At 31.1% G+C, this 27254-nt stretch overlaps 1 protein-coding gene across 1 annotated transcript in view; it reads right to left on the bottom strand.

The window, feature by feature from the left end:
* LOC134721353 (protein sel-1 homolog 3-like) overlaps window positions 1–27254 on the bottom strand; it is a 151092-nt gene that overhangs the window by 94508 nt on the left and 29330 nt on the right. Inside the window, exons 3-5 of the mRNA XM_063584293.1 lie at window positions 4922–5048; window positions 3310–3431; window positions 119–234 (exon numbers count right to left, since the gene is read on the bottom strand). Of these exons, the coding sequence (XP_063440363.1) occupies window positions 119–234; window positions 3310–3431; window positions 4922–5048 (365 nt within the window). The remainder of the gene's footprint in view (window positions 1–118; window positions 235–3309; window positions 3432–4921; window positions 5049–27254) is intronic.

Genomic DNA, 27254 nt, shown 5'->3' with positions numbered 1-27254 from the left:
GTATAATTACTTGAATCTACTTCACTGAACTCTGAATGATTGGTGTTTCATTCCACATTTCCTTATTCGTATGTAAGTACCGAATCTGTATCATGTTGATAACGTACGTGCATCATACCTTTTTTCTGTCAAAAACAAATACCAATCTAACCCATTGATGACGTGGAATTGTTATATCTGTTATAGCAGCTCGTGTTTCTCCGTTCGTCAACGTTACCTGTATGTGAAGATTTCCTGAAACATGGATCAATTTATATATTGTAAGTTTATTGTCTTAATTTTGTATGCCGTAATCATTTAATGTAAATGTGTTCGGGCTAATAAATATTGTCTATTGGCTATAAAACTTTTGATTGTACAGTTCAACGAACGAGTTGATTTGTCCTCGAATTATGTTTTATCATGATGAATTGAACTGTGCGTATTGATTTCTGTTTGTTAATTCTATATTTGCTTGAGGTATAGGAGGAGGGTTGAGGTCTTACAAAACATGTTTAACTCCATTGCATTTTATGCGTTGTCCCAAGTCAGAAACCTGTAGTCTGTGTTAGTCTTATGCGTTTTTGTTTTAGTTGTTGTGTCGATTTCGAGTATACATTATATAATATTCAGTTGCCAGTTGAAGCCGCCTCCTGGTGCGGAATTTACTTACTGCATTGCATACTCATTGCTCTTTGGTCGGGTTGTTGTCCCTTTGACACATTGTCCGTTACCATTCTTTGTATTGCATAGTGATTGCATGTTTTGTTCGCTTTCCAACTTTTTTTATCAATACGAAATGAGCAAATGCTTCATGCATGAAATATATTTAATTGTGAGGCGACCAACGACAGAGTTTGTTTTATTATTTGATCTCCCCAACGAAAACACCTGGGGTGTTTATCATTTAAAAAAATCAATGCACTGAAACAATAGGATTGTTGTCAGTTTTACAAAGACTATTAAGGTCATCTTCAAAATGTTTTGAAAAATTTGATGGATTTCAGATTTAAGGTGGTATGGGTGTCTTCCTCCATCTTTGATTGTAAAAAAACAGAGAACCAAAGGTCCAGTTTTTCTATCAAGTTAGCAAAATTTGATGCAGGAATGCAGATATATATTTAATGTGAATTTTCATTTAAAAGAACCAATTTATAGAGAATATAACTTATAAATATTAATATTTTTGCAAATGTTGATTATTTTTGGTTATTTTTTATTTTTTTATTTAAATTGGCATTTTAAGGGGAGGTAGCTCTAAAATATTGCATTTTCTGAAGGATTCTACATAGAATTCTCCTATTTTGTATTTTAGCCGGGAAAAACGTATGGTGACCCTATCTTTTTTTTTGATATTCTCAATGCATTGTCTGAAAGCTATCTTTTCCTTAAGTATTTAACAATTCTATCATTTTGTTTAGTTTCTAATCACAAAGTGGTGTTTTTTTCTGTATAATCCATACAAAATGTGTCGTTTTGTCCCATCATGTAGCTTGAGGAAATGCGCGATGATCTATCATTTTTATTATATTTTTCAACATATATCAATAGATACTACGTTTTGGCAAAGTATGAACAAATTCTATCTTTTTTATTTCAGACTCCCATACCACCTTTAATTATTTTTTTTAGCAAAGTTTTTGCCTGAAACTTCCAGACATTAAGCATATTTCCGGTAGGGGCAGTAAGGCTTGGTTTTGGCCCAAGAAATAAAAAGATAACTATTTCAAAATGGCACATAATGTTAAGGAATGCATAGGGTCAAGAAATATAAATGAAAAACATCAAGATTTTTATCTGACGACGTCACAATTACGTCATAATATGTACTGTTTTTCACAAAAACGATTCAAAATACAGAATTTATGCAGTTTTCTATCTTTATTTTCGTTGAGGAAACATCGTGGTCAGCCAAGAAACAACAAAATAATTTAACAGAAGCTTAGTTATAACTATTGACATAATCTCACCAAATATAAAGTTGTTCTTGGGTGCGCACATACTTTTTCAATCTTAAATATACTTAAAATTTGACGAAAAACAAGGAAAATCACGACAGTTTACAAAATATGCAAATTATGTCATGATTTGTTGCCATGGTTACTTGTTTAATGTCAAACTTGTTTTGTTTTTCTGAATAACTTAGTCAAGTTTTCAGTAATTCGAGAATATGTATGATAACTTTTGAATTTGCAGTAATTTTTGGGCCAAATAAGGGCCTTATTGCCCCTACTCCTTTGATGATGATTATCACAACATTATTTAAGGCAATAAGTCACTTTTGGGGATTTTATTTTTCATCCAAATACATGTTAATTCGATGAAACATTCTTGATAAGACCGTGTAAATTTACGCCAAACATCTGTCATTTTAAACTGAAAAAAAAAAGATTTTGCAAAATGCTTTACAAATTTTGAAATTAATTGGTTTGAATAAATGCAACAACAATCTTTTGAAGTAATTTTTGTAAAATCATTTATAAATGAGATTTAAAATTTGTAATTTTCATGATATTACAAGTTTTGATTTCACGAGGATATAAAAAAACAGTAATAATAAGTTTGTGTTAAATATGATTTAATTTTTCATCCTTTTTTTTTTAGTTAAAAAAATTTTTTCAAAAAAATTGATATAAACCAATTTGAAAAATCTTAATTTTTAATTGTTTTGTTCGTATTCAAATGCACCAAGATTGTTTTAGCAAATTGAGTGGTTAAATTTATATTGTGATTGGTTTGTGTAGACATCTGGTTTGAAGAAACTGGGATTTGCAAAATGGTTAATATGAAAAATGATGTACATTCCCAAGTAAAGTCACTTTTCTATTAATTTCACAACTCTCCAACATTGCTATCAACTGAATTGTCCAAGAATCTACACACGATTACACATCTTAAATAAAGGTGTTGTAACATCATCATTTTGCTTATTCTTCTCACAGTCCTTTATTTCAATTCAAAATCAAAAGGAAAATGCATAGTAAACCGAAAAAGGCTGTACAAAAGATAGAGAACATCTGACAAGGGCATACATGTATATGCTCATGGTGTTGTCAGTTTGTTATCGAATTATTGAATAAATCACCTATATTATGTTCGCTTCTCTTTCAAACAATTTAAAAGAAAATAATTATCTATTACGGACCAAGCTAAATGTTCTGTTGAGAACATTGAAACTATGTTGCCTTTGTCTTTGCAGTGGTCTTGTAGGTTAGTGTTTGAGGTGGCAAAGTGGCAGAATAGGAAGGCGACATTCAAATCTCATAAGTCATGAGAAACCGACAAGGCTATGACTAAAATTATCAACATAATAACAACATGTAATCATACCTTTCTTGGTGACAAAAATCAGCGGAGTATTATAAGTTCCATTCCACATTGCACGATGAACAATACTACACAGAGATCTTGCACAGTATTCAAGAATATACACCCATGCTGTTATTGTAAACCTTAAAAAGAATTCGATGTTATGAGAGATTCAATTATATTGTAAAGCTTGATTCGATTGAATCTAAAATCGTAATTAATAGAGAAGGGGATCAGGAAAACATAGGAACATTTCATGCAAAGCAAGCATAACATTCCAACTGTTTATCAATGACATACTTTTGTATTTGTTAATCAAATAGATATACATTCAGGAAATCGCCCAGAATCAACAAAATGCGTCTATTGACCTTAAAATAACAGACTAATTGTGTATCCCTTAATCTTAACTGATTGATATAATTATGCTTAAATTGAGGATGCTCGCTACTCTTGTTTTGACGTTTGGTCAGATATTCGAAATTCTCTTGTTTTATTCTTGAAGTGCTGATAAAAAATGTCTGCTAACCCTAACTGTATGTTAATTATTTTATTACATATAATAAAAACATTTTTGAAAATCCTAGTTATGTATTCATAGTTGTTGAAAGAAAATAAGTGTAAATGTTAAACATAGGAAAAATCTAAAGAGAATCATTCATCGCCAAATTTTCAATTGATTAAACCTCAAAAACCTAATATTTTCTAGGTTTTTAAGAACCGTTATTTGTATTCTATTTATTCATAACAGTATTTCACAAATCTTTTACAACAGAGGAGAAAACAGCCCTAAGCAAGTAAACCCCAAGTATTCAATCGGAAAGCAATTTGGTCGGACGGACAGACGGGTGCACAAAATCACGAATTAAGGGTCCCAAATTAGCTCTAATTTCTTGAAGTGGTTGTTGATCTATCAACGTTTTAATGGTGAAGACAGTAAAAATGACTTCAGAAGTTATAATAATTTGTTTAAACTGACAATTTTTTTCTTTTTTTGTGGGTCATTGTTCTAATAAATAATTGCATAAGTGTTGGTTTTTAATGTAAAATAGCGGAATTCTATTTTAATTGGTAAAATTGAATAGATATGGTATGAGTGACAATGAGGAAACCTCCATAAGTAATATTAAATATCACTAGGCAAAAATAAGATTATAGGTAGGCAGTCGATCTGTGTTTATTTCAAAACATGCGATGAAGTTTGTTTGTGTGGCTCATCAGCGTTTTTTGTTTTTTTTGTATTGATTCGACCTTTTGTTTTTCTGTTTGAATTGTTTTACACTAGTCATTTAAAGTCCTTTATAGCTTGCTGTTCGACGTTAGCCAATACTTGGTACTGATAGACGTACTTTGATCCATAATTGCTTACTTTTTACATATTTGACTTAAATAGAGAGTTGTCTCATTGGCACTCTACCGCATCTTTTTATTTCAATTGATATACAGGAAAAAATATAAAAAGGGAAAATAATGGTATTTGACTGAACGAGGATCTGCAAATTTGTGCTAACTTTGATGAGTAGGCGAATCTCAATATTGCAAAAAAAACCTGTAACTATACCATTGAGAAGAATAACGGTTAGATTACTAAGCTGTTATTGTTCGATGGAAACACTGAAAATTAACTACAAACCTTGGTTTATTCACTAGCTGCACCCTCTTATACTCCAGCTCATTATTCATATACTTATTTACAGATCTGTATACTCCATATTGCAAACCATTTAATGACAGAGGATATTTTAGAAAATCTGCTACTTCTAATTAAAGAAAAATTAAATATTAACCGCTGACCAATTATTAGACATAAAGCAAATTTCTTTGCTACTTCTCACCTGTTTAAATAATGATGATAAAGGAAATCATTTTTTTCATATTTAGAAAATAGGATCATCATAAAAAGAAATAATGATTACTATTTTAATCTTATTCCATCAAAGCTATCGTTAAGTCTAGGTATTATTGTCTGTTACATGCAGTGCAAATTGAAAAATTGACCCCCTACAGCAAATATGTTGTAGAAGTGTCACTGACTCAGACGTACTTATAAATATAATTATTTTCTGTGACTTTATCTTACATTAATTTGTAGGATCCTTTACTATAGATAATTTAGCTGATCTGTAAAAATAACATTTCAATGGCTTATCTATCATGTACTGTAGTACGACGCTAGATTAAACTGAGGTGGAAGGGTAACACCCGGCCACCGAGAGATTCATTTTTATGTAGCCCAGGTGGTCGTGTGGTCTAGTGGGACGGCTACAGTGCAGGCGATTTGGTGTCACGATATCTCAGTAGCATGGGTTCGAATCCCGGAGAGGGAAGAACAAAAAATTTGCAAAAGCAAATTTACAGATCTAACATTGTTGGGTTGATTTGTAGACAAGTTGTATATACATAATGTACACAGCAATGTATCACCATCACTGCTGGTGATCCGATGGATAAATCTGTTGTAGAGTTGTCACTGGCTCAGACGTACTTATCAATATAATTATTTTCTATGACTGTATCTTACATTAATTTGTAGGATCCTTTACTATAGATAATTTAGCTGATCTGTAAAAATAACATCTCCATGCCTTATATATCATGTACTGTATAACGACGCTAGATTAAAACTGACGTGGTAAGGCAACACCCGGCCACCGCAAGCTTCATTTTTATGAAGCCCAGGTGGTCGTGTGGTCTAGCGGGACGGCTACAGTGCAGGCGATTTGGTGTCACGATATCTCAGTAGCATGGGCTTGAATCCCGGCGAGGGAAGAACAAAATATTTACGAAATCAAATTTACAGATCTAAATTTGATGGGTTGAGGTTTAGACGAGGTTTAGACGAGTCGTATATATGTTACAGTAAATAGGTGGAATTAGGAATTACACGTAATTACTAAAATTTAGGAATTACATGCAATGCACTTAGTAAATACAAGTAATTCCTAAAACGGTCCAGTAATTACCAGTAATTACTAATTTTAAAATGAATTTTTACACCTATTTACTAACTGTTAAAACAATGTTGTAATATGTTTAACTGATCAAAAGTTATGGTATTACTAACTAGAAATTCAGTGAGTACTCTTAAAAAGTAATCAGCCTAAAATGTACCTTTTTGCTATAGTTGCATTAGCTACGAAATGAAAAAAAAACATGATTTTTGTTGTTGCTAAATCATTAATGAAAATAATATTGTGAAATAATTTCACTTTCAGCAGCCTATCTGTTTCTATTTTGTTAAATACGCCGAGAAACATGGTTGATGAGTTGTGCACTTGCAAGTTAATAAGTGGACCTCATTGAAAACATATGTATTTGACCTTCTACACAACCCCTAGGTGGAGATTGGTTACCGATGGTTATTCAGTTATCAAAATCGAAAGGATTTCGTAGAACCCTGTGTCTCGCCTACTTTTGCTGTGAGTCGCAGGTCCAACAAAAATAGGAAAAAAATATTAAAATTTTCCTCTAGATACTATATTTTGACAAGTTCCGTAAGAAGCTTCTGTCCAAATTTGGTAAACATTCGAGATGGTTAATGAAATCTAATAAATGTTTCAAAACTTTAACTGCAGAGTGTATATTATGTTGACTGAAAAAACTAGTCCATTTATAAGTAATACACGAAAAAAGGTATTTTTTTTACAAACCTTACTTCTGGATCTTATGATCATAAACAAGCTTCTGTCCAATTTTGGTAGAAATCAAGGATATTTTGAGAAAGTTATTAAAATTTAAAAAAACTTCAACCACAGTGTGAAAGTAATGTTAACTGGCATACAAACTAAGTCCATTTATAAGTAAAATACAGAGAAACTTTTTACAAAATTTACTTCTTGAAATTTATCTATTGATCATAAACAAGCTTCTGTTCAAGTTTGGTAGAAATTCAGGGTAATTTAAGAAACTTATAAAAATTGAAAAAAAAACTTTAACAACAAAGAAAATATTTGTTGACGCCGCTGGCGTCGGAATAAAGGTTGGTAAGCTATGTTTTGTTTTTGCGACAAAATATGCAGGCTCAACGAAAAGGAAAGTATGTCAACAATGAAAGTAAAAGAAAAGGAATAGACCATTTAATTGACGTAGTCAATACACAAAAAGATCATTCTTAAACAGGAAGAAACGATGATAAAATTTAATTGCAGGTATATAAGCTTTAGTTTGGAAAAACTCATAAAAAAAGAGAAACACAAAAAACAGGAAATATGAAAATGTCACTCTTGTAAAATTTGCTTTCGAAGAATGTCAGCTTCAAAAAGAGCAGGCTAAGTTGCCTATATACTTCTCAAAAATGTCTTGCAAACACTAAAGAGTATGTACTTTTAATGTGCCTTATAATCCAAAATCCTTAAGTACGCCCTAAAAATCCCTACCTCTTTACTTTCTTATTTGAAATCTTTAATTATGTCTTTATTTTTTAAACAAAAATATCAAGTTAGCTGTAAAAATGACAAAAACAATCAGTGAATACCAGTAATCACTGATTAGAAACAACTAGTAAATAACTGTAATTATTAAATTGACTAGTAATTACAGGTAATTACTGAAATGTTAAGTAATTACGTGTAGTTCCTAATTTCACCTATTTACTGTAACATATATATATATGTGGCCACAAGTTAAAATATTTTTTCTGTTAAGTATTAAATGTATATTAAGATCCATTTTGTTACATCTTGTGATCAATTTTATTTGGCAATCGCCAATGGCAGTCATCAGGGTTAAAGGACATCAGTTGTTCGACCTGTTAGTCAAATGCGTTTTGTTGAAATGTACTTTTTCACTTTTTGGTCTTTTGGAAAATGTTGTTTGTGCTGTTTTTAGACCCTTCTACAACGAAATTTGTTTTACATGCACACGTATAAAAATTGCGGTTTTTATCCAACGCAATCATAGGTTTGAACGTAGTTTTCAATTTAGACTCGTTTATATTTTTTTGTTTGGGCTTGTATCATATTTTCCCTCCGGTTTATATGATCCGTTCATCCTATATTGACTCTTAAAATTGAGGAGTTTATCTAAAATTAGGGTACTTTTTTTCTAAAAATGAGGGTACTTTTTATATGGCCTTCCAAATACCGTTAGTAGTATGACGCAACGTTATTGTTCATGTAACTACTAAGCATGTTACGAACAATGACGTTACGTCATAATACTAATGTGTTCCCCATAACGACGTTCATTACGACGTTCATAGTCTTGAAAAGTCCCAAGAAGGATGAAAGCGCTAAACAATGCTGCTTTAAAACTCTTTATGTTTATTTAATTTTTAATATATATATTAAGATCTAAAATTGTTGGGTTGATGTTTAGACGAGTTGTATATATATATATATATATATGTTACAGTGAATTTGTATAATCAGCTGATATTTGTTCTTTTTCAAAATGTTATCAAAATGTTAAACACAATATATTAAAATAATGTGCTTCACATCTGTTTTTACCACATTGACAATATCCAAATTTTAGAAAACATTTTCCTATACATATCGAATCAGATTTTATGACCCGCCTAAGAACAAAGTGTTCAGATAAAACATCTGTAAAAAAGGGAATTAGCAACCTCGAACTGGTTCGATCAAGATTTATTTTTTTTGCCAGGCAATATCTCTTTTTCAGACTTTTGTTGAACAATTACCATTATTTTTCTGTATTCCCTTTCCTTTTTTTGCTATGAGAATATAACACCAAATGCTCTTAAACTTTGTCCTAATTGTCAATCCTTAGCTTTTCAATATATTTAGATTTGTAAGATTTCTCTGTTTGGATTTCTTGTTCATCTGAACCAGAAACATGTCTGTGTTTGAACAATAACGAAAAAAAAACATGTTCCATAATCTTCTTCACCATTTGTGTTACATGTATTACAAATGACATGTTCTGTTGATTTAAGAATAGATCATGGATATCCATTTGAAGCTTGCTTTTAATAAACAAACACTACATGCATGACATGTAAAATTATGGCTATAAACGGAATCTTGATATCGTCAATTTTGAAGTCTTAAACTTTATCTTGAAATCCTGTGCTGGTTATATCTTTAAGACCACCATCTGTGTTTAAAAGCAAAATTATTTCATCTGGCAAGGAATATAAAAGTAAAAAATAAGAATTTGTTTACCTATTTTCATTTTGTTTTATCAAACAAAGGATCCTTAAATGATTCATAATCCCTGAAATTATATTAGGGAATTTGTAGAATAATTATTAAAATGTTCAGTGATTATGTAAAATCACTGGTCATTTTCAGGGATTATTATTAATTACTAATGATTTTAGTTATTCTACATATTCCCTGAAAAGTTATGTATTCTACATAATCCCTGATTATACAAACTCACTGTAACATATATAATATATATATATATAAACATACAACTCGTCGAAACATCAACCCAACAATGTTAGATCTGTAAATTTGCTTTCGCAAATTTTTGGTTCTTCCCTCGCCGGGATTCGAACCCATGCCCGTTTACTGTCTCCGCTATAGCGTCGCCAGTAAACTTAATTTGCGACCATTAAATCCCCAATTGATGCCGTCGGAGCTTAAAATACAATACAGTTATCTCCTAAATGTTAGATCTGTAAATTTGCTTTCGCTAATTTTTTGTTCTTCCCTCGCCGAGATTACTGAGATATCGTGACACCAAATCGCATGCACTGTAGCCGTCCCGCTAGACCACACGACCACCTAGGCTTCATAGAAGCTTTCGGTGGCCGAGTGTTACCTTTCCACTTCAGTTTTAATCTAGCGTCGTACTACAGTACATGATATATAAGGCATGGAGATGTTATTTTTACAGATCAGCTAAATTATCTATAGTAAAGGATCCTACAAATTAATGTAAGATACAGTCACAGAAAATAATTATATTTATAAGTATTTCTGCGTCAGTGACAACTCTACAACAGACTATATATATGTTACAGTAAATATATATATACAGTACAATATAATATATATATATGTTATAGTGAATTTGTATAATCAGTGATTATGTAGAATCCCTGAAATTTTCAGGGATTATGTAGAATCACTGGCTAGTTTAGGGATTATATATAATCACTAAACTTTTTAGGGATTATGTATAATCACTAGAAAAAACGTTAGGGATTATACATAATAACTGAATTGAACAAATAGTTTTATTTATAAAAAAAAATGAATAAAAGTCAAATAATTTATTCTACAAAATCACATTAAAACATCATTATAAACATACAATTGTAAAATGTTAAGCACAATATATCAAAATGATAATCCCATTTTTAAAAATGTTAGGCACAATATTTTAAAATGTTAGGCACAATATTCTAAAACGTTAAACACAATATATCAAAATAATATGCTTAACATTTGTTTCTATCACAATATCCACATTTTAAACCAGATGCTCCGCAGGGCGCAGCTTTATACGAACGCAGAGGTTAAACCCTGAACGGTTGGGGCAAGTATGGACACAACATTCAAGCTGGATTCAGCTCTAAATTTGGATTGTGATTATATAGTTGACACAGCAAAGGTTTCTGACACAGAATGAATGATGTCTAATGAACTTAAAAAAAAATGTTGCCTTTGAGCAATTCACTATGCTGTTGAATATTAATCCTCTCAAAAAAATGTTTGAAGAAATTTTCTTTTTATTTATGAAATCTGAAATGAAAAAAATTGACCCCCCCCCCCCCCCCCCCCCCAATTTTTTTTTCACATCCCCCTTTCCCTTATTTCAAAACTAATCTCAATTCAAATTTCTAATGAAGTTTGCAACAATAACTACTCATTTAAATACATCATAAAATATTAAAATGTAGAAAATAGTGCTTGTTTTCACTGACAATGACTGAATGGTAAAGATTGTTTTAATCTATCAGTTGGTAGTAAAAGTGAATATACATTGTATATTGTATAAAACAATGATTTAAGTTGATTCAACTACTATTCTGGACAAAGAAAGATAACTTCAATTGAAATCCAATTGGAATTTCTTGCTATTGCACAATATTGTGCAATTAGATATTTCTTGCTATTGTGCAATACTGTGCAATTGAAAATATTTGCTATTGCACAATACTGTGCAATTGAAGATTTCTTGCTATTGCACAATATTGTGCAATTGAAGACTTCTTGCTATTGCTGAATTTATAACTGTGCAATTGAAAATTTCTTGCTATTGCACAATACTTAAAATAATAATTTTGGATCCTGATTTGGACCAACTTGAAAACTGGGCCCATAATAAAAAATCTAAGTACATGTTTAGATTCAGCATATCAAAGAGGCCCAAGAATTCAATTTTTGTTAAAATCAAACTTAGTTTAATTTTGGACCCTTTGGACTTTAATGTAGACCAATTTTAAAACGGGACCAAAAATTAAGAATCTACATACACAGTTAGATTTGGCGTATCAAAGAACCCCAATTATTCAATTTTTGATGAAATCAAACAAAATTTAATTTTGGACCCCGATTTGGGCCAACTTGAAAACTGGGCCAATAATGAAAAATCTAAGTACATTTTTAGATTCAGCATAGAAAAAAATCAATACCAACCTTCCTTTTATGGTCATAAACCTTATGTTTAAATTTCATAGATTTCTATTTATAAATACTTACGTTATGGTGCGAAAACCAAGAAAAATGCTTATTTGGGTCCCTTTTTGGGCCCTAATTCCTTAACTGTTGGGAACTAAACTCCCAAAATCAATATCCACCTTCCTTTTGTGGTCATAAACATTGGGTTTAAATTTCATTGCTTTCTTTATACTTAAACTAAAGTTATTGTGCGAAAACCAAGAATAGTGCTTATTTGGGCCCTTTTTTTGTCCCTAATTCCTAAACTGTTTTAACCAAAACTCTCAAAATCAATCCCAGCCTTCCTTTTGTGGTCATAAACCTTGTGTTAAAATATCATTGATTTCTATTCACTTTTACTAAAGTTAGAGTGCGAAAACTAAAAGTATTCGGACGACGACGACGACGACGCAGACGACGACGCCAACTCGATAGCAATATACGACGAAATTTTTTTCAAATTTTGCGGTCGTATAAAAACTTTGTCCTTCACATATCGAATCAAATTTTTCGACACACCTAAGAAAAATAAAGTGTTCAGTAAAACCATCTCAAGGTACCCCGAAAAAAAGGAAAGAAGCAACCTCAAATCTGTTCGAGCAAAATACCATTTTTAGTGGCCAGGCAATATTTATTTTTTCAGATTTTTTGTGAACAATTGCCAATGATTATGTTTTTTGGGTTTCCCTTTTCCCTTTTTCCCTCGGATTTGCTTTGAGAATATTACACCAAATGCCAGCTTCCTCTAAAAAAATATATTTATCAATCCTTAGTTCTGCCTGTTTTATCATCATGACATTTAGATGCGTATTAAAGTTCACTCGGTTTGAATTTTCTTGTTCATTTGACCAAAAAATTATTTGCCCCAAATAACAAGCTCTTTGGATTTACAAATGGAACATGAATATCCATTTAACGCTGGCTTTTAAGCAAAAAGTTATCGCTATAAAGGGAATTTTGATTATTATTAATTTTGAAGTCTTCAACCTTTATTCGAAATCCTGTGTTGGTTATATATGTATGATTATCCTCTGTGTTTTAAAGCAAAATTATTTCATCTGGCAAGGAATATGAAAGAAAAAAAATATAATTTGTCTATATTATTTATTTTTTAACAAACAAAGGTTCCTTAAATTATTTTTAATCCCTGAAATCATATTAGGGAACATGTAGAATAATTATTAAAATGTTCAGTGATTATGTAAAATCACTGGTCATTTTCAGGGATTATATAAAATTACTAATGATTTCAGTGATTCTACATATTCCCTGAAAAATCAGGGATTCTACCTAATCCCTGATTATACAAATTCACTGTAACATATATACAGTACAGTATATATTTATATATTATATTGTACATTAAAGTTAGAGTTTTGATTCGTAACTTCCTTCCCGTATACATATAAACAAGTATAAATTGAAAACTACGTTCAAACCTATGATTGCGATGGATAAAAACCGCAATTTTTATACATGTGCATGTAAAACAAATGTTGTTGTAAAAGGGTCTAAATACAGCACACACAACATTTTCCAAAAGACCAAAAAATTGGAAAAGTATATTTAAACAAAACGCATTTGACTAACAGGTCGAACAACTGATTTTCTTTAACCCTGCTTACTGCCATTGGCGATTGCAAAATAAAATTGATCACAAGATGTACCAAAATAAATCTTAATATGAATTCAATACTAAACAGAAAATATTAAACTTGTGGCAAATATATTATGCCACAAACATAAGGTGTCAAAAAATTTTTGTGTACACCAGAACCGGATTTCGACAATAAATGTCTCTTCAGTGATGTTAGGGATCGAAACGGTATTTGGAAGGCCATATTATTTACCCTCAATTTAAAATTGACTCTTGAAATTTGAGAGTCAATATAGGATGAACGGATCATATAAACCGGAGGGAAAATGTGATACAAGCCCAAACGAAAAAATATAAACAAGTCTAAATTGAAAACTACCTTCAAACCTATGATTGCGTTGGTATCAGCCAAACAATGTAAGATCTGAAAATTTGCTTTTACAAACTTTGATCCTTTCATCACTTGAGATATATCTACTGAGATAGCGTGACACCAAATCGCCTTGCACTATATATATATACAAGTCTAAATTGAAAACAACGTTCAAACCTATGATTGCGTTGGATAAAAACCGCAGATTTTATACTTGTGCATGCAAAACAAATTTTGTTGTAGAGGAGTCTAAATACAGTACAAACAACATTTTCCAAAAGACCAAAAAAGTGAAAAGGTGTAATTTTACAAAACACATTTGACTAACAGGTGGAACAACTTATGTTTTTAAACCCTGCTGACTGCCATTGACGATTGCGAAATAAATTGATCACAAGATGTAACAAAATGGATATATATATTCTGCGCTAGAATTTTAAACTTCGGTTTTGGCTATAAAATAGCCAGTAAGTCATTCAAAGTACTATTATTAAATGGGGATGATCTCGCGTGCTTCTGAAGTGTAGGCAGGTCAGGTTCTACATGTGGTCGTGGTACTCTTGTAAGTACAAATCCGTCAGTCTTTGGGTTATATGTCTAATGCGGTAGGTGACATTCAAGAAACAGTAAAGCACTATACGAAATTGTAGTTACGACAATAGAATGGAATATGCACGGTCCTTCGTGCTAACTTTTAAACAATGATATTCCTGGAAGTTTATACGATGCAATGCAAATTATATTTATATTGGTACTAATATCATTTCCTAAGCAGTAAAAACAATATAAATACCTCATAGATGCAAAGGTGATAGAGCATAAAAAATTATTGTGACCCTTAAATCGCGTCTTCTGAATTACTAATACTAGTATTCTTTTTAAGTTCATATCGGTTTTCATATTATTGGCATTTAACTATGACTGGACTGACTGTTCCACGTGTGAGAGAACTGGCACCGGGTAATATGGTGACCGGATTGTGTAACAAGATCCTGACTGAGTGTGTTGCGAATTACTGAATAGTGTGATGACGCTGACCACACAATATACGTTACTCTAAATGACAATGACATGCTGAATTATAATTGACTAAAACTCTTAATATGAAACACTGGGGCAAAAACCTATGAGACTGAAAAGAAAAAAAAACACACGATGAATTATTCAATAATTGAGCATGGAAAAGTTTTATTACGAATAAACTCATCATAGATACCAGGAATAAATTTTGTATAAACGACAGACGCGCGTTTATTCTACAAAAGACTCACCAATGACGCTCGATTCCAAAAAATTTTAAAAGGCCAAATAAAGTACAAAGACGAAGAGCATCAACTTTGTTTAATGTAAAATCTTAAGTTCATTGATGATCTGATTCATCGAACTTCAAGGACTATAGTACTAACAACTTTTATTACTTAGAAGAATAAATGTAAATTTACAATCTGATTTTACATTAAAGAACATACAGTTATGAATAAGGCCGTTTAAAATAGTATATGTGGTTCCAGTTACATATAAAAAAATGTATAATATGTCTTTTTTTTACATTGGGTCTATTGGAGCAACATTCTGACTTAAAACAGAGCTTAATCGAAAATGACCAAACAATATTTAGATACCAGAAGCCTATTAATAAGGCTAAACAGAAGGTGTGGTAGGGTAACAGGAACCACACATATGTTGTAGTTGGCCCTATTATATAATGTAAAATCAGATTGTAAATTTACATTTCTTGCCATTTAGACAACTCATTGAGACAACTCATTGTAGTATATTCAACAGTGTATAGTTTTTTACGTTCATACTCTGACCTTGCTATGATTTTACGACGACAGTACCATGTTCTACAATGTAGTTACGGTCTTGCAATGCTCTTATTGCGTCTATAAGACCTTACCACGAGTGACACGATTTCTGTATGCTTTTACAAAGACTTTCCTGATGGTTCAATGAACCATAAAAATTACGTCAAGGTCAGAAGAAACCTATTGCCTTTATTATCTTATATACAAGCTTGACCACGTTACTTCAACCTTACTCACTGATCCATGTAATGAGGTCGAGGTCAGGTGAATCAAATCGGATGGATATGTAGACCTTTCCACTAATCAATATACCAAGTAAAGTTATTATATTACTCATGATAAGTGAATATTTCATTTGAAAATCGACCTATTATTTTCCAAGCATTCACTGGATTATGAAACTATTGTCAAATACAATAGACATATGAAAGACGGAAACTTTGCAACATATGGTGTCTGCATGCAAAGTATGAAGCATTCAGGTATTTTATCTTCAGAAATATGAATCTTAATACAAACGGTTTACGCCGTTGAGGTCGCTGACGGATTCTTATCCATATGTCTTGTATTCTGTAACTCATTGCAGACGAGACACAAATCCCTGAAGAGATGATTTCAATATTCATATTATGAATTTTCCATTTTTATGCAAGATATGCATATACATATGTCAGCAGTATTATGAATTCTTTTTTGAATAACTGTTTCTCTCTTTATGTAGATCAGAAGCATGGATATCAGAATTCAAACCAAATTTTGAAGCATTAGACAAAAGTAAATTAGAAAAAAACACAAAACTCCATATTTAAAAACATACTTGGGGTTCATGTAAAGTCTTCAAATCTAGCAGTGCGGTGTGAATTGGGCACATTACCCATTAGCATTAAATCTTGGGGAAACGATGATAGTCCGTCGGAAGGGAACGATAAATGGCTGACCCGTATTAAGAGAGAGACATATATCTTGCACGTTAAAGACACCCTTGTATTTCGAAAAATGACATGTTATGATCTTTTTATCATATGCTTCAACGATGGAGAAAAATCACAGATTCATATATTATATATTGATCCTTATACGTGGTTCCCAAATAGAAGTTCAAAGAGTGAAAAGTTCATGGACGTCGGACCCCAAATTTTGTACATTCAATATGAAATCTTTCTATCATATGCCTCAACAGAAAGGAAAAACATTTAAATTTTGACAAAACGACAAAAAATAATTCAAAAATATACATAAAGAACGCTGTTTGAAAAAGTTAACTTTTTTTTAAATGTCAGAACTTTCTAAAATTATTTTTGAAACTTTTAAAAAATGCATTTATTTAATAATTGGATTGTGATTTAATAATTTGATTGTTTTTTTTTCTTCAAATTATCTTACAAAATATAAATTCCAGTATCCAAATAATTGTTTTGTACACTACTTTGTAATGTTTTTCAGTGAAAACGTAGCATTGAGGTGTATTTCCGGAATTTGTCGAGTTTCACCGGAATGCCATGCGATAACGTTACTGAAAGGCATGTGATAACACTCGAAGCATGTGATAAACTTTTCATATCAGCCCGCTAAGCACCAATTCGAAAAATATGGAATTTACGTTATTTTATTGCTATTAGGGGACGACCATTTGATATTCTGGGGGGGGGGGGGGGGCAGAAGGATTTGTTTTTGGTCGGTTATTCATTTTTGTAAACTGAGTAATAAATACAGTAGTTATGCATATTTGATAAATAGCCAGCTGTTTAATCTATATCGCGCAACATTGATGCGCACCCTTTATGGTGTAACACCACTAATTCGGGCCCGGCCAGAAAGCACATACTAGAAAGTAGTACATATTTAACACAAAATAGTTCCTACGCATGGACATAACTTCAAAATATTTAGAATATTTTATTAATTTTGGTATCAAATGAAAGCTGCATGACTGGTGATAATTGTAGAACAATTTTTGACTGATAAATTTGAATAATAAAAAAATGGCATGAAATTTAAAAAGGAGGGTACATTTTGCTTTTTTGTCAGATCGGAAGTACCTGTTTTGGTACATCCGAAGTTCTGGGAACCAGTACTTTCTTATATACAATGTAAGGTATGTTGATTTTTTCAGTATAGGACACCAGAAGGTGTTGCTTTGACATGCAATGATTGCCACTTTATTTGAACTTAAAATAAAAGAGGTGTGCCTGCTTGAAACGGAGGAATTTAACATATAAAGCAATGGGACCATGAATTAGTGGTGTACTTCCTATTACAGAGAATCACCAGAAATCCAATTTTTAGAAGTTGTACCTATTCCAATGAAAATAAGTCAAATATGATGTTAGTAATCATGTCTAATCATTTTTTTGGGGTCAACAGTCCTGCTTATGGGAAATTTAAGCTCTTAAATTGGCATACTCATGTATGTTAGCCTTTTATGGTCATACAACATGCATGCAGTTAAGACTTGACTCCAAGTTCTTATTTTTGCATTTTTTCTGATTGAAATCAATAAAACATATATTTTATGACTTGTATATAGAAAAGAATAGCTCTTGGTCAAAGTAATCTTATGATTTTTCAAGTTTTTTTGTTTTTCTTATGGTAGCCTTTTACAATCTAGGCAAATGGTATATACTCATATAAGAATTCTAAAATATCACTGTACATGCAATTATGAACCAGTTAATCAAGTTATCTAGCTGAGGGATATATAAATTGCTCTTATTAATCTATGTTTTACCACAGAATTATGGTTCATACAAAAAAAAAGCCTTTTTCCAATTTCAAGAAAAAAGGGGGGATAATTTCTCATTTATGTCTTGAGTTTGGACTAATATATTTTTATTTAATGAAACACCTCTGATAATAGTATGACTAATATTAAACACATAGCTTTCCTAATAGAAATTAATAAATAAAACAATGATATTGAAAATAAAAAAAGTATATTGGCCAATGGTAATATACACAGGCAGTTTTCTTTGAATAACCCATATGTTACTACCAGTCCAATTTGAGATTAAAATTAATAAAATAGTACTTGGATTAAAGCTTTATGTGTTTTTTATTGCTTGAAATATATCATAGAATGAAATAAAGTAATGCTCAAGTCAATATAGCAAGTTTGGTTCTGTTATAGATGTAACACCACTAATTCGGGCCCAGCCAGAAAGCACATACCAGAAAGTAGTACATATTTAACACAAAATAGTTCCTACGCATGGACATAACTTTCAAAATATTTAGAATATTTTATTAATTTTGGTATCAAATGAAAGCTGCATGACTGGTGATCATTGTAGAACAATTTTTTACTGATAAATTTGAATAATAAAAAAATGTAATGAAATTTAAAAAGGAGGGTACATTTTGCTTTTTTGTCAGATCGGAAGTACCTGTTTTGGTACATCCGAAGTTCTGGGAACCAGTACTTTCTTATATGCAATGTAAGGTATGTTGATTTTTTCAGTACAGGACACCAGAAGGTGTTGCTTTGACATGCAATGATTGCCACTTTATTTGAACTTAAAATAAAAGAGGTGTGCCTGCTTGAAACGGAGGAATTTAACATAGAAAGCAATGGGACCATGAATTAGTGGTGTACTTCCTATTACAGAGAATCACCAGAAATCCAATTTTTAGAAGTTGTACCTATTCCAATGAAATAAATCAAATATGATGTTAGTAATCATGTCTAATCATTTTTTTTGGGTCAACAGTCCTGCTTATGGGAAATTTAAGCTCTTAAATTGGCATACTCATGTATGTTAGCCTTTTATGGTCATACAACATGCATGCAGTTAAAACTTGACTCCAAGTTCTTATTTTTGCATTTTTTCTGATTGAAATCAATAAAACATATATTTTATGACTTGTATATAGAAAAGAATAGCTCTTGGTCAAAGTAATCTTATGATTTTTCAAGTTTTTTTTGTTTTTCTTATGGTAGCCTTTTACAATCTAGGCAAATGGTATATATACTCATATAAGAATTCTAAAATATCACTACATGCAATTTTGAACCAGTTAAGCAAGTTATCTAGCTGAGGGATATATAAATTGCTCTTATTAATCTATGTTTTACCACAGAATTATGGTTCATACAAAAAAAAAGCCTTTTTCCAATTTCAAGAAAAAAGGGGGGATAATTTCTCATTTATGTCTTAAGTTTGGACTAATATATTTTTATTTAATGAAACACCTCTGATAATAGTATGACTAATATTAAACACATAGCTTTCCTAATAGAAATTAATAAATAAAACAATGATATTGAAAATAAAAAAAGTATATTGGCCAATGGTAATATACACATGCAGTTTTCTTTGAATAATCCATATGTTACTACCAGTCCAATTTGAGATTAAAATTAATAAAATAGTACTTGGATTAAAGCTTTATGTGTTTTTTATTGCTTGAAATATATCATAGAATGAAATAAAGTAATGCTCAAGTCAATATAGCAAGTTTGGTTCTGTTATAGGTGTAACACCACTAATTCGGGCCCAGCCAGAAAGCACATACCAGAAAGAAGTACATATTTAACACAAAATAGTTCCTACGCATGGACATAACTTTCAAAATATTTAGAATATTTTATTAATTTTGGTATCAAATGAAAGCTGCATGACTGGTGATCATTGTAGAATAATTTTTGACTGATAAATTTGAATAATAAAAAAAAATGGCATGAAATTTAAAAAGGAGGGTACATTTTGCTTTTTTGTCAGATCGGAAGTACCTGTTTTGGTACATCCGAAGTTCTGGGAACCAGTACTTTCTTATATGCAATGTAAGGTATGTTGATTTTTTCAGTACAGGACACCAGAAGGTGTTGCTTTGACATGCAATGATTGCCACTTTATTTGAACTTAAAATAAAAGAGGTGTGCCTGCTTGAAACGGAGGAATTTAACATAGAAAGCAATGGGACCATGAATTAGTGGTGTACTTCCTTATCGCATACCCATTATCACACCCCTACCCTTTATCGCAACCCTTTATCGCGCCCCTACCCTTTATCACACCCGCCTTCTTTTAAGGCATTTGAAACAATACAAAAGTAGAACTGAAAGTAACCAAGTGCTATGAATCAGAAAACAGTTCATATAATATAATACAACTCTTCTATTGAAATATATGATAAAGCGTATAATACATGGCAAAATCCCGTATCACCCTCGACCTAAAGACCCTTGGGCTGATATTGATGTCTTGGGATTTTACGACATACGATACGGATTTTGCCATGTATTATTCTCTTTATAATGTAATGGTATGCATAAAATTGGCTTATGACTTGTTATACATGCATCTTTATTTCATTTATATGTTGTTTTAATAGTATAATCAGAGACATATAATACATTGTATTATATGTCTCTGGTATAATTGTCTGTAATTGGATCACGCCACGCCTCTATTGTGCTCTTTTCAATAAAATAGTGAATTGAATATATGTCTAAATATTTACACAACGGTACTTTAAGTTATTTAAGATTGTAATATACGAAGATGATTATATAATGTCGTTTTGACAAAGACCTCGGCTTAACAAATAGCCTTCATGAGTAATGCATCTGTAGGCAACATTTCCAGCGTATTTCATTACACAAACGACATTCTCCAAACGGGAATTACATCGACCATCAGAAGCTATATTTTATATAGCTTACGTAGTCGATAAGTATATAGCGCTGGACACGTTTCAAACGATGTTGCCACGATGTCACAGATGCAAGTGTTTGAATCCAGCTGAGTGAAGGGCAAAAATATCGCTAAAGCAAATGTGAAGATATAACATTGTTGAACTAAATTTAAGACAAATTAAGTCCATACTATTACTTATTAAATGATATGAGCAAATCAGCCCAAATACGGATAAATCAGCATGTGCAATACTGAGAACGTTCCACTGTCGATATTAATCAAGAGTTAAGGTAGCAATACACAGTTAGAGCTTTAGTTTCGCATTATGGCCCCTGTGAATTTTTTAAATATGAAAGTTTTTGTACAATAAAATTGATTTTTAGATAATTGAAGAATAATAGAGCCTTCTTAGTGGGTTTATATGAACATTTAGATTGATTTTAACATGTTTTATAGGCCATTTGTATGATTGACAGTCCGTATTTTCCTATCCGTACCGTTCATAGGTCCTAAAATTATTGAAGTGTTTATCAACAAAGATTTTGCGCTCAATCTTTTCAATTCAATTTTATGGAAAAAGGAGCAGGAAAGCATATGATTTTTTTTGGACCACTTGATAGATATAAACCTATGGATTCAGGAAAGGTATCACTGTAATTCATTGAAATTTTCCTTTAGACCAAATTTTGGAGACTTTTGTGACATGTTCACCCCCCTTTTTTGCTATATTTTGTATCTAAGAAATGCAGATTGTTGCCATGGTTACACCCAAAATGGATTATATTTCACCCTAATGAGCATTAGAAATCAAATCTATGGAAGATTTTCTTTCTACAAGTATATACATGCATAACACACATATAAAGCCTTCTTTGTTAGACAGGAGGGGAAAGAGGGTGATTTAAAATCATGAGTGTCAATTTTAAATTTTTTTCCTAACTGTGTATTGCTACCTTATGGCATTTGACAAAGCAAATAGTTGCTTTTTTTAAGACAAACATACCACAAAAACTATTGATATTTATGTTATAGATACAATTCTAAGGGAGAAACAACCTTTAGTATGACAATATATGTTAGTTTTGTTGTTTATTGTCCTTAGCAACCAATATAGACATTTTCACACAAAGACTTGGTTCCGTTATAAATTGATACTTAATTGGCTACCCCTTGGAAAAGAAGATTGCGCGTTATGTAGAAACCTTAGAAGGGAACACTTTATATTTTTTCATTCGACTAAATCAAATTTATTATTTCAGGAAGTATAAAGTCACAATTTAGCATGAATTAAGCCTAATTTTTTCCCCGCTGTTATAAATAAATTCAGTATTAACTAAATTTTAACCAAGGCTTTGGTATGGTAATACACAACAAAATTGACATTCTAGAGCTTTAAAATAGCATTAACTTATAAAAGCTGTCTACTGTTAAGGTTAATTTAAGTTTTTAAATAAGAAAAGACAGGGTTAGAAGGTATAGTTTTAGAAAATTGACTAAAAAAGGTGAAAATGCACTCTGACATGGCATGTTTCATAAAATCACTTTTTTGTTGCATTTCAGTGTCAACTGCTAACCTTCATAAAATATTTATTTCTGAACCGATTTTAAAAACTAGCAGGCGAAAATGCTCGTTTTCACTAGTAGAAAACAGAAATCCATTTAAAGTGGAATTGGGGAAAAAAATGTTTATCCTTAAGGTAGCAATACACAGTTAGAACTTTAGTTTCGCATTATGGCCCCTGTGAATTTTTTAAATATGAAAGTTTTTGTACAATAAAATTGATTTTTTGATAATTGAAGAATAATAGAGCCTTCTTAGTGGGTTTATATGAACATTTAGATTGATTTTAACATGTTTTATAGGCCATTTGTATGATTGACAGTCCGTATTTTCCTATCCGTACCGTTCATAGGTCCTAAAATTATTGAAGTGTTTATCAACAAAGATTTTGCGCTCAATCTTTTCAGTTCAATTTTATGGAAAAAGGAGCAGGAAAGCATATGATTTTTTTTGGACCACTTGATAGATATAAACCTATGGATTCAGGAAAGGTATCACTGTAATTCATTGAAATTTTCCTTTAGACCAAATTTTGGAGACTTTTGTGACATGTTCACCCCCCTTTTTTGCTATATTTTGTATCTAAGAAATGCAGATTGTTGACATGGTTACACCCAAAATGGATTATATTTCACCCTAATGAGCATTAGAAATCAAATCTATAGAAGATTTTCTTTCTACAAGTATATACATGCATAACACACATATAAAGCCTTCTTTGTTAGACAGGAGGGGAAAGAGGGTGATTTAAAATCATGAGTGTCAATTTTAAGTTTTTTTCCTAACTGTGTATTGCTACCTTATGGCATTTGACAAAGCAAATAATGGCTTTTTTTAAGACAAACATACCACAAAAACTATTGATATTTATGTTATAGATACAATTCTAAGGGAGAAACAACCTTTAGTATGACAATATATGTTAGTTTTGTTGTTTATTGTCCTTAGCAACCAATATAGACATTTTCACACAAAGACTTGGTTCCGTTATAAATTGATACTTAATTGGCTACCCCTTGGAAAAGAAGATTGCGCGTTATGTAGAAACCTTAGAAGGGAACACTTTATATTTTTTCATTCGACTAAATCAAATTTATTATTTTAGCAAGTATAAAGTCACAATTTAGCATGAATTAAGCCTAATTTTTTCCCCGCTGTTATAAATAAATTCAGTATTAACTAAATTTTAACCAAGGCTTTGGTATGGTAATACACAACAAAATTGACATTCTAGAGCTTTAAAATAGCATTAACTTATAAAAGCTGTCTACTGTTAAGGTTAATTTAAGTTTTTAAATAAGAAAAGACAGGGTTAGAAGGTATAGTTTTAGAAAATTGACTAAAAAAGGTGAAAATGCACTCTGACATGGCATGTTTCATAAAATCACTTTTTTGTTGCATTTCAGTGTCAACTGCTAACCTTCATAAAATATTTATTTCTGAACCGATTTTTAAAACTAGCAGGCGAAAATGCTCGTTTTCACTAGTAGAAAACAGAAATCCATTTAAAGTGGAATTGGCAAAAAAAATGTTTATCCTTAAGGTAGCAATACACAGTTAGAACTTTAGTTTCGCATTATGGCCCCTGTGAATTTTTTAAATATGAAAGTTTTTGTACAATAAAATTGATTTTTTGATAATTGAAGAATAATAGAGCCTTCTTAGTGGGTTTATATGAACATTTAGATTGATTTTAACATGTTTTATAGGCCATTTGTATGATTGACAGTCCGTATTTTCCTATCCGTACCGTTCATAGGTCCTAAAATTATTGAAGTGTTTATCAACAAAGATTTTGCGCTCAATCTTTTCAATTCAATTTTATGGAAAAAGGAGCAGGAAAGCATATGATTTTTTTTGGACCACTTGATAGATATAAACCTATGGATTCAGGAAAGGTATCACTGTAATTCATTGAAATTTTCCTTTAGACCAAATTTTGGAGACTTTTGTGACATGTTCACCCCCCTTTTTTGCTATATTTTGTATCTAAGAAATGCAGATTGTTGACATGGTTACACCCAAAATGGATTATATTTCACCCTAATGAGCATTAGAAATCAAATCTATAGAAGATTTTCTTTCTACAAGTATATACATGCATAACACACATATAAAGCCTTCTTTGTTAGACAGGAGGGGAAAGAGGGTGATTTAAAATCATGAGTGTCAATTTTAAGTTTTTTTCCTAACTGTGTATTGCTACCTTATGGCATTTGAAAAAGCAAATAATTGCTTTTTTTAAGACAAACATACCACAAAAACTATTGATATTTATGTTATAGATACAATTCTAAGGGAGAAACAACCTTTAGTATGACAATATATGTTAGTTTTGTTGTTTATTGTCCTTAGCAACCAATATAGACATTTTCACACAAAGACTTGGTTCCGTTATAAATTGATACTTAATTGGCTACCCCTTGGAAAAGAAGATTGCGCGTTATGTAGAAACCTTAGAAGGGAACACTTTATATTTTTTCATTCGACTAAATCAAATTTATTATTTTAGCAAGTATAAAGTCACAATTTAGCATGAATTAAGCCTAATTTTTTCCCCGCTGTTATAAATAAATTTAGTATTAACTAAATTTTAACCAAGGCTTTGGTATGGTAATACACAACAAAATTGACATTCTAGAGCTTTAAAATAGCATTAACTTATAAAAGCTGTCTACTGTTAAGGTTAATTTAAGTTTTTAAATAAGAAAAGACAGGGTTAGAAGGTATAGTTTTAGAAAATTGACTAAAAAAGGTGAAAATGCACTCTGACATGGCATGTTTCATAAAATCACTTTTTTGTTGCATTTCAGTGTCAACTGCTAACCTTCATAAAATATTTATTTCTGAACCGATTTTTAAAACTAGCAGGCGAAAATGCTCGTTTTCACTAGTAGAAAACAGAAATTCATTTAAAGTGGAATTGGGGAAAAAAAATGTTTATCCTTAAGGTAGCAATACACAGTTAGAACTTTAGTTTCGCATTATGGCCCCTGTGAATTTTTTAAATATGAAAGTTTTTGTACAATAAAATTGATTTTTTGATAATTGAAGAATAATAGAGCCTTCTTAGTGGGTTTATATGAACATTTAGATTGATTTTAACATGTTTTATAGGCCATTTGTATGATTGACAGTCCGTATTTTCCTATCCGTACCGTTCATAGGTCCTAAAATTATTGAAGTGTTTATCAACAAAGATTTTGCGCTCAATCTTTTCAATTCAATTTTATGGAAAAAGGAGCAGGAAAGCATATGATTTTTTTTGGACCACTTGATAGATATAAACCTATGGATTCAGGAAAGGTATCACTGTAATTCATTGAAATTTTCCTTTAGACCAAATTTTGGAGACTTTTGTGACATGTTCACCCCCCTTTTTTGCTATATTTTGTATCTAAGAAATGCAGATTGTTGACATGGTTACACCCAAAATGGATTATATTTCACCCTAATGAGCATTAGAAATCAAATCTATAGAAGATTTTCTTTCTACAAGTATATACATGCATAACACACATATAAAGCCTTCTTTGTTAGACAGGAGGGGAAAGAGGGTGATTTAAAATCATGAGTGTCAATTTTAAGTTTTTTTCCTAACTGTGTATTGCTACCTTATGGCATTTGACAAAGCAAATAATTGCTTTTTTTAAGACAAACATACCACAAAAACTATTGATATTTATGTTATAGATACAATTCTAAGGGAGAAACAACCTTTAGTATGACAATATATGTTAGTTTTGTTGTTTATTGTCCTTAGCAACCAATATAGACATTTTCACACAAAGACTTGGTTCCGTTATAAATTGATACTTAATTGGCTACCCCTTGGAAAAGAAGATTGCGCGTTATGTAGAAACCTTAGAAGGGAACACTTTATATTTTTTCATTCGACTAAATCAAATTTATTATTTTAGGAAGTATAAAGTCACAATTTAGCATGAATTAAGCCTATTTTTTTCCCCGCTGTTATAAATATATTCAGTATTAACTAAATTTTAACCAAGGCTTTGGTATGGTAATACACAACAAAATTGACATTCTAGAGCTTTAAAATAGCATTAACTTATAAAAGATGTCTACTGTTAAGGTTAATTTAAGTTTTTAAATAAGAAAAGACAGGGTTAGAAGGTATAGTTTTAGAAAATTGACTAAAAAAGGTGAAAATGCACTCTGACATGGCATGTTTCATAAAATCACTTTTTTGTTGCATTTCAGTGTCAACTGCTAACCTTCATAAAATATTTATTTCTGAACCGATTTTAAAAACTAGCAGGCGAAAATGCTCGTTTTCACTAGTAGAAAACAGAAATCCATTTAAAGTGGAATTGGGAAAAAAAATGTTTATCCTTAAGGTAGCAATACACAGTTAGAACTTTAGTTTCGCATTATGGCCCCTGTGAATTTTT

This window comes from Mytilus trossulus, chromosome 6 (assembly GCF_036588685.1).
Source record: "Mytilus trossulus isolate FHL-02 chromosome 6, PNRI_Mtr1.1.1.hap1, whole genome shotgun sequence".
In the NCBI taxonomy this organism is placed as follows: domain Eukaryota; kingdom Metazoa; phylum Mollusca; class Bivalvia; order Mytilida; family Mytilidae; genus Mytilus; species Mytilus trossulus.
The sequence above is the reverse complement of the archived record's forward strand: the minus strand, read 5'-3'. Positions and strand labels throughout refer to the sequence as shown.